We start from the raw sequence: 9,962 nt of genomic DNA on the forward strand, positions 1-9,962 counted from the left end.
CTCGTAGGCATGTTAAATGTCATTTAATAGTTGACAGTTGCACTTGCTGCTTGTTGTTGTTGTTGTTGTTGTGATTATTGCAGTTCATTTTTTGTGTGCTGTTCCTCTTTTCATTTTTTTTTTTTTTTTTTTTTTTTGTCGTATATCTAGAAAAATTTATGTGTAGGTGGTTTTAAATTTATGTCGTCGTTGTCGCCGACACCGAAACAACTCGCGAAAAATTCTTTAGAATCTGTTTCGTTTTTCTTCAATAAAACTACATTTTATAGCTTACACAAATAAAAGAAAAACAGAAAAAAAAAAAACGAAATCGCATATACGACGCTCTCTCATGATAATGATGCTGATAATGATCGTCGTGACGATGACGATGATGAGCTTAGTGCTAAGTGCTGATCACATGTCTTATTGATGACATCCTGTCCAACTGTGGACTGTGTTCGATAAGGCTGAAAAAATGATAATTGCAACAGATCCGGAAATGCCCCAAAAGCTCAAACTGCAAATGCAATTCCGGGTGATAATCCGAATCAATGAACTTGTACACAATAGTAATAAATAAACAGATAATATATAATTTACGTCATTTAATTTAAGTATCCTTCATATTTTGAGTATCCTTCATATATTTAGTATCCTTCTAGCTATGTATTGTATATATATTAATTAACTTGTTCATGAAAACCTTTGTAAATGTGAAAATAAACCATTTGTAGAGTAACAAATGAAAACTAATTAAAATCAGGAAGCAGGCCAGGATTTGATTGTTGACTAAAATATATCTAAAGATTTTGACTAGAGAAGTTGATGCGATTGCTATCACTATCGTCAGCTCTTCTTCTGTATGGAACTGTCGGCTAAGCATCGCCATTGGCCTTGGACTTGCCATTGAGCATTTCCTGCTTCAGCTCCAGATAGCTCTCCAGTACGACATCGTTTTTGCGCTTCTCGGTGTTTAGCTCCCAGGACAGACGCACTAGCTCATTGGCCAGCTGCTCTGGGTCGTTGGTCAGTTGGAGCACCTCCTCGGTGCTGGAGCAGTTGCGAAGCGATTGACGCATGTTGTTGGCTGGTATGGGCTGCTTGAATGGCAGCCTTATCTCCTGGGCATAGTTGGGCGGCTTGATGATCAGCTGTTTCAGCATCTGGGCGTATTCCTGATGCCGCAGCTTGCGCTGATCCAGCTCATTGATCCGGGAGCGCACATTCTCCAGCTCGACCATGCGCTGTACTGGCTCCGGTGACTCCAGCTTGGTGTCGCTCTCCACGGCCTGGGCGAGCTGAGCGGCCGCCGAGATCTTTGTGGGTCTCTCTCCTTCGTCATCGTCGTTGCTATTGTGCTCATTATTGTACTGGCGTATGGTGAACCGTTGCGACAGCATATAGGCGCTGCGCATTGACTGCATCCAGGGCTGTGATAACTTAACTAGCGTAAACATCGCGAAACTTTAACTAGAAAATTTTGCACTTGCTCTCCAAAAAGGCAGAATAAAATTACATCAAATTTCGAGAAAACACGAAAAACACAAAAACACAATAAAAGAAAAAAAAAAAAATACGTAGAGATTTGTTGAAAAATTATGAAATGCTTATTACCTAAATGTAGGAACGAAACTGAAAATATTTCCAGCCAGGAGCCAGAAGCTAAACTTTTCGATTTCCATGGCCTACTTGGGGAAAACCAAATGAAAAGAATAGAGCAGGAAAAATGTTTGTGACTGAGTGAATTTGACAGCTGTTGATAATCTCTGAACAATCGATAGCAATTTTGCATTTTATCGATAGCAACTGAAACAAAATTTGGAAACCCAAATGAATGTTTTCTTTTCCCAAGGCTAAGCTCGTTTTTTATATAATTAATTTATTCTCCCTCCCTTTGATCCAATTTAACAGTGTTCACAAAATAGTATATTATCGATCATTATATAGACTTTCAGCCATATGGGCCAAAGTGCGGAGTTTGTCGTGCCTGTTGGCAACGCACGCCATATGAACATTATTCCAACAGCCCCCCATGCCGCAACGATCCTGCACATTATTCATCACACAGCAACTGGAGGGGGGGTGCTGAGCCATAGGCAGAGGCAGAGCCAAAGGCGGAGGCGGAGGGGAATCGAAGCGAGTTTGAGCCTGAACAACTTCATCAGGCTGCAGCACATTTTCGCTATTTTCACATATTCGATGAAAAATTATTTATACGTCTTTGTTTTATTTCTTTTTTTTTTTGCTTTGCATAAATAGGAATGGGCAGTCTCATTGGCTGGCTGGCTGGCTGGTTGGTTGGTTGGTTGGTTGGTTGGCTGGGCTGCCAATTCGTTTCAACAGGCAAAAGTCGTCGCCGTTGCCTCGTCGTCATTTTGATTGATTTGAATGTTACGTTGAGTGCGCGACGCTGGCAGCGCAGCTCGCAATGTGACTGATGATTGATGGACTTAAGACCAAGTCACAGTTGCTCCCCTCTCAACCCTCGGCGCCCAGCTCAATGCACCCTGTTCCGGTGGGCAGCCAGCGTGACCCTCGAACTCTCTTTTGCCAAGGTGCCAACACACAAAAAAAATATACAAAAATCGAAATAAACCAAAAAAAAAAAAAAAAAAAAAAAAAAAAAAACTGATATAGAAAATGTTATGCAAGCGAGGCATACAAAAAAAAAAGTTTTCTTATTATTAGGAGCGACTAATTCAACTAAGAGCCAAGCAAAAAAAAAAAAAAAAAAACGAAAAATGTAATTTCCAGGACTTGACAGGCATATGTCAAGTTCGACGACATGCAAATATTTTAAAAAAAAAAAAAAAAAAAAAAGGAAAAGAAACCAGAAAAAATGTTTGAGGCAGACAAACGACGTGTCCCAGGGCAAGTGGAAATTAGTATAGATTCAATTCAAAGAGAGGACAGCTAAGAGTAAATCGTATAATATATCATATGCTTTCTTTGATAGTAAATATGAAACTGTTATGTATGAAATCTGAGCAGAGCGGAGGACTTGCAGCCAGCACAGAGTAAACATGAAGGTATTCAGGTAATGGAAGCTAAGACTTTCGAGCTGTATCGCAGCAATTGAAGACCCCATCAACGCCTATGTGGCGAACGGTATTATGAATCCAGTGGAGTGCAACCTACGCAGCGGTAAGTGGCAAGTGAATGTGGCAAGTTTTGTTATACTTTTAGCTGCTCGAGTTGGAACCCTTGCGGCTTTTGACAGCTGAACATCAAGGCAAGCACAGGACGGGCCAAGTTGCAGTCTAAGCCAAAGCCAAAGCCAAAGCCAAAGCTAAAGCCAAAACTCGAGCCGGGCCCACAATCGCTACCAAGCTACCAAGTTGACCCAGTGAACTTTCTCGCGCTCTCGCAGCCTCGGTCAGAGTCGGAGTCGCTGGTTAAGTAAATTTTATTTTCCAAAAGCATTTTTCCGTGTGTGGGAGCGTAAATCTTGCACTCACACAAATGCCGGATGTGGTTGCGTAGAGACGTGGCTCCCAGCTACCTTAGTCGTAGCCCCCTCCCCACCCCAGGCCGTTCCCTCTGTCGCTCTGCGCCTCGTCTGGGCAAACGCGCAACTTTCTGTTTGCTCAGCAGCGACAGCACTAAAATAATAACAATAATAGTATAAAATACTAAGTAAAAATGCCCACTTCCGAGTGCCCAGGTTGAGGCCTCAGCCCAAAGCCGATGTCGGTATCAACTGCCGGGTATCCACTGTAGCACATCATTACTCCACTTCTGCCACAATTAAAAAATAAGCGTCAGCTCAGCCCCGATATGATATGGCATACTCCTACTAGACATGCCATAGAGTCGATTGCTTTAGTGAATGTCTTCTCCATTTCTGATACTCTGCTTGGGATTAGTTCAAGAGTTCAATTCTTAAATCGAATTATCTTTATACTGAAGGCCAGATACACATACATATGTTGAAGTTAGCTGATTCGTGCTGATGTACTGATGATGTACTATCGACATCGTAAAAAAACGGTACATATTAGACTGAAAATTATATATGAGAGAATCTTGAATCCCAATTTACTATACATTATACATTATTTTATTGTATACATTAGTTATCTGTATAACACTCTTCATACAAATTTTACTAAATATATATATACCTAGCCCCCCCTAAGTTTCAAATATACCTTACTTACCATACCTTATTTATACCTTACATTTACTTGTACATATCCCATCCATATATTCATATAGGCTTATCAATAAACTGCATATCGCTCTTATAATTTCTATACATACCATATCATATATATTCTCTGATCTTCAAAAGAGCATTTCATATTCGGTTTCATCTGTTCCCTCTCTCTCTCTCTCTCTCTCAGTTTCCTAGTCATTCTTGGAGTCTTTTCTATGTTATTCAAATTATTTAATGTTATTTATTTATTTGCTTGTTTCTTTTTTACTGTTCATGTATTTAACTACTTTTTCCCCACATTGTTGTTCTTTCGTTTGGGTTTTCCTCTTAGCTTTTGAGTCTGTTTAATGTCAACTTCCGGAGCACAGATCTGTAATCTGTTCAATATATATAAGCATGTGCATCTGTATGGGAGAGGTTAGGAGAGAAGGGAATAATTCAATATGTGTGGCATATAATTACTTTTCACTGGGAACCGACTCAAGTTTTTTTATACTTTTGTATTGTGCGAGTAATTCGTGGGTCGCTTAACTGACAATTTTTGTTGTTGTTTTTTTTTCTCCACTTTTTTTGTTTTGTGGGGAAACACTTAAAGAAACGCTGGCACGCAATGCAGCCAACTTCAAGTTGCAGCCACACACACACACACACACACACACACGCCCCCCGCCCAGTCAGACAGACAAAATAAAAACAAAATTGGTGTATATAAACTTACGTAACCAAAGCTTTGACTAGCAGATGACGGCAAGGCCAACTTCTTACGGTCTATAAAAGGATTCAATATAGAAATTAATGCAGACCGTTCAGATATGCAAAATAATAAAGCGAAACGAAAGGAAAAACGCCAAATGAATTACGATAAGCTGCAGGCAGCAACAGTCATAAACAACAACAATAATAACAGCAACAACAACAGCAGCCATATCAAAGACGCCAGTCGGCTGGGGCCAAGGGGCAAGCGCCAAAGAAAACCCACTAAAGGGGGCGAAAAATTGCACCAAAATTAATAAGGAAAAAATGCAAAGACGTGAGACGTAAGAACATCTTAGACAATGTTCGAAGGTGATGGCAATAGCAACAGCGAAATGCACTACATAAACGAGAGCTAGTATTAGTATTAGTATTAGTATTAGTATTAGTATTAGTATTAGTATTAGTATTAGTATTAGTATTAGTATTAGTATTAGTATTAGTATTAGTATTAGTATTAGTATTAGTATTAGTATTAGTATTAGTATTAGTATTAGTATTAGTATTAGTATTAGTATTAGTATTAGTATTAGTATTAGTATTAGTATTAGTATTAGTATTAGTATTAGTATTAGTATTAGTATTAGTATTAGTATTAGTATTAGTATTAGTATTAGTATTAGTATTAGTATTAGTATTAGTATTAGTATTAGTATTAGTATTAGTATTAGTATTAGTATTAGTATTAGTATTAGTATTAGTATTAGTATTAGTATTAGTATTAGTATTAGTATTAGTATTAGTATTAGTATTAGTATTAGTATTAGTATTAGTATTAGTATTAGTATTAGTATTAGTATTAGTATTAGTATTAGTATTAGTATTAGTATTAGTATTAGTATTAGTATTAGTATTAGTATTAGTATTAGTATTAGTATTAGTATTAGTATTAGTATTAGTATTAGTATTAGTATTAGTATTAGTATTAGTATTAGTATTAGTATTAGTATTAGTATTAGTATTAGTATTAGTATTAGTATTAGTATTAGTATTAGTATTAGTATTAGTATTAGTATTAGTATTAGTATTAGTATTAGTATTAGTATTAGTATTAGTATTAGTATTAGTATTAGTATTAGTATTAGTATTAGTATTAGTATTAGTATTAGTATTAGTATTAGTATTAGTATTAGTATTAGTATTAGTATTAGTATTAGTATTAGTATTAGTATTAGTATTAGTATTAGTATTAGTATTAGTATTAGTATTAGTATTAGTATTAGTATTAGTATTAGTATTAGTATTAGTATTAGTATTAGTATTAGTATTAGTATTAGTATTAGTATTAGTATTAGTATTAGTATTAGTATTAGTATTAGTATTAGTATTAGTATTAGTATTAGTATTAGTATTAGTATTAGTATTAGTATTAGTATTAGTATTAGTATTAGTATTAGTATTAGTATTAGTATTAGTATTAGTATTAGTATTAGTATTAGTATTAGTATTAGTATTAGTATTAGTATTAGTATTAGTATTAGTATTAGTATTAGTATTAGTATTAGTATTAGTATTAGTATTAGTATTAGTATTAGTATTAGTATTAGTATTAGTATTAGTATTAGTATTAGTATTAGTATTAGTATTAGTATTAGTATTAGTACAAAGCCTTTGTTCAATTCCCTCATAACTCTTCTCTTCTCTTCCCTTAAATAGACTCAAATGCCTTCGACCTTACATTGTAGCGCTCCAGCCAATGGGTAAAAGTAAAAAATTATTGAAAGTTTATGAAAATAAAAAAGAAAAACTGAAACAACAACACAAGCCAGCAACAATAAAAGGAATTACAGTAAATGGTTGCCGGTGTTTGGCTGCGGCCGCAGTTTTTAACAACAGCAACAGTCAAAGCAGCGGGTCGTTGGTTGGGGTTTGGGGTTGCTGAGAGGATGAGGACGGCGTCAACATTGTTGGGCGGCATGTGGCAGCCTTTGATTTTCGTAACGTCTTGAGGAAAAGCTGAAGAAAAAAAATAGAAAAAAAAGGATACAAAAATTTTATTGTTACACCAGAAAAATAACAACAGCTTGCTGAGGCGGTGGTAGTGGCACGAACGGGGCCAGAGGCAGGAGCAGGTTCAGGCGACGGCCGCGATGACGGCTGCAGGGCGTCGCATTTTGGCTACGTTTCCGTTTCCGCCAAAAGTCGAAGTCGAAGTCGCGGCATATCGAAGGCGATTACCCAACTTTGCGTCAAGACGAACCGAACGAAAAAAAAAAAAAAAAAAAAAAAACAAGAAACTGAAAGAAAAACTGTATAAAAACCGACCCGAGCTCCACATCCCACTCCCCGGCCAACCGAACCCAAATGCGAACCGGTTAACAGCCAAAGGGAAATTATAATAATTTTTGCGTGCTGGACAGCAGCAGCTGCCGTTAGTCCAAGCCAGGGGGCGGGGCAATGCCTTGTTTAAAAATGTACCCACCGAAAAAAAAATCCGAATACCGTAAAAAGTCGCTGTTTACTTTTTTTTTTTTAATAATGCAAAACGGCGACAAAGAAAAATTGCCAAGGCAAAGAAATCGAAGCAGGCGAAACGTTAAAATTGAACAGTGCAGAGTGGGCGTTAGATTGCGTATGTGTGTGTAAGAGAGAGAGAGAGAGAGACAGAGAGAGAGAAATAGAGAGAGCAAAAAGGGTGCACAAGGCAAATGCAAACAAAGCTAACAATTTCTATTTCATGTCTACCTGTCCCTTTCACTCCTTCTTAGCCTTTGCTGTGCATTCTTTGCCTTGTGGCTGACCAGGGCATCTGGCCAGCAAGGGCAACGCAGGGGAGGGGGGAGGGGGGAGTGTGCTGCTGCTACAATTTACAATTTTTATTACCCAATTTCTGCGAGTCAAATTAAAAATTAATTATATACACGACAGCCACAACAACAACAATGCAACAGCAAAAGCAAACAGTGAGCGAAAAAAAATCTTTTGATTTTTTTGACGACTTTTTGTTCCATTGCTGCTGCTGCTGCTGCTGCTGCTGTTGTTGTTGTTATTGTCGTTATTATTATAGTCGTTCGAAATAATTCAATTAAATGACGCCACACGCAGAGGTCGGGAGGAGTGCGCGGTGCGTTATGGCTTTCGGGTTTTTAGCTCAGCTTCTCTGGTCCAAGGAGTCGTGGCGGGGGCTGGCATTGCTTAGGGGTAGCCCAAGGGGAGAGGTTAGTAGTCTTGATGATATTGTTAGCTGCCAGTTGAAATATACGACGCAATTAAAAACTTCCTGATTAAAACGCAAAACAAACAGAACTGAACCGTACGGAATTATGTCGAATATATGCACACACACACACACACACACACACATGCACACTGACACACACTGCATACATACATACATACGATCATTTTGAAAGGCAAGATCACAAAATTTCAATTAAGATCAGTCCAAGCACGACTTGACTCGGCCAGCTGGATGAGTAAGTGAATGTGAATTCGACTTTATTTGAATTGAATTTATGATGCAATTTAAATGTGCCTAACCCCACCTCTCACGCCCCTACTTAACGGAAACAAATATATGTGTATAAAAGAAACGAAAATCAGCTCGACTTATTGCAATCAAAATCTCGCATTCCAGCCAGGGAAATTCCACAGCAATTTATGCCAGCTGATCAGATCAAGACTGAAATTATATATATACATATGTATTTGCTTATATATACATACATATGTATGCATATTGATATTATCAGATAAGACTAGCTAAAGCTCGCAATAATTAAGCGTAGCTAAGCTAAGACGTTTGTTGTGATTTATAACACAATCATCATATAGAGAACAATTGATCGATAACTATTATAGTTTCATATAATCAGCTGAAAATCTAAATATGAATAAACTTGAAGCCACCAATGAATAAAATTCGAAAGAAAACAAGCGATAATTTTCGCTTTACATTAGTATTATCAGGTAATCCACGGATCTGAAATAAGTTTAGTTGATTAATTGGCTAGCTGTGATGAAAGAGCTCTGATAGATAGGATATAGATAAGATCTGTATACATGTAAGTTGATATAATATTGTATAAAGCTTACCGATAGTTATCGATTTATTGATTGCTGACCAATTTGCCATTAAAATAAAATTAATTTACTTAGCCAAGCTAGGCTTTTCTAATATATAATGAATTGATACATTGAATAAAAGAGAGAAATTGTAAAAATCTATCGATTTTTCCCTATTTATCATAACAAAAACACATAAATCGATATTTATCAACACTATTATTTTATGTTACGTTATGTTATTTATTTATTTATTTATATTTAATGTCGTTTCTATCTAAGGAACACAAACTTTTTACCCAAGTCAAAACAATAAATGGCTGATCCATTGATTCGATTACATTCCGTAAATCCAAATTCGCACACACTATAAATTCTGTTTGCTGCTTGAATATGAGGGGGCAATTAATTAAATAAAACGTTGACTGGTTTTATTTAATTAATTGCCCCCTTCAAATAAAAAGAACTTATATAACGAATTAAATTTAAAACAGGTAATTGAACCAGGTACTTCCTTCCACCTATTAAGTCTGGCCGCTCGCATAGGGAAAGGGAGATGTTTAGAAAGCTCTGCCGCTGTCCGGACATACATACATATTTATCTACCTGTAATTTATAGTGAGCTTAGTTATAATGCACATACGATACGATAAGTAGTGACGTCTCCTTTACCCCCGCTCACCTGCAGTGTGTATGTGTGTGAAACTAAAGCAAGTCTTAAAATTAATCATTACCAAGTAATGCAATAATAATAAAATATTATTATTAACAACCAGTTTTCAGTTATTATTATGATTACTGTTTTGTTAGCTGTCAACTTTGCATTTGTTGTTGCTTGTGTTGTTCTTGTTGTTGTTTATTGTTTTTTTTTTTTGTTTTTTTTTGTTTTTTTGGCTGTTTCTTTCTTTCTCTGTGCGCCTGAGATTTGAACTAAAACGTATGGTCCAACAAAATACAGTGTATAGAGAAAGTGTTTGTACCGTTGATTGAAATGCAGAAATCGAGTTTGTTAGAACTGCTTAAATTTGGGCAAGATAATTTATAGAAATTGACAAGTTGCAGG

General features: G+C 36.4%; 1 protein-coding gene across 1 annotated transcript; it reads right to left on the bottom strand.

Annotated features, from left to right (window-relative positions):
• Positions 1-572: 572 nt before the first annotated feature.
• Positions 573-1,608, bottom strand: LOC6584361. The gene has a single exon (XM_002009981.4). The coding sequence runs from the start codon at positions 1,437-1,439 to the stop codon at positions 858-860; it is 582 nt and encodes a 193-aa protein (XP_002010017.1). The 5' UTR covers positions 1,440-1,608; the 3' UTR covers positions 573-857.
• Positions 1,609-9,962: the final 8,354 nt, after the last annotated feature.

This window comes from Drosophila mojavensis, unplaced genomic scaffold (assembly GCF_018153725.1).
Source record: "Drosophila mojavensis isolate 15081-1352.22 unplaced genomic scaffold, ASM1815372v1 contig_136, whole genome shotgun sequence".
Taxonomy (NCBI): Eukaryota; Metazoa; Arthropoda; class Insecta; order Diptera; family Drosophilidae; genus Drosophila; species Drosophila mojavensis.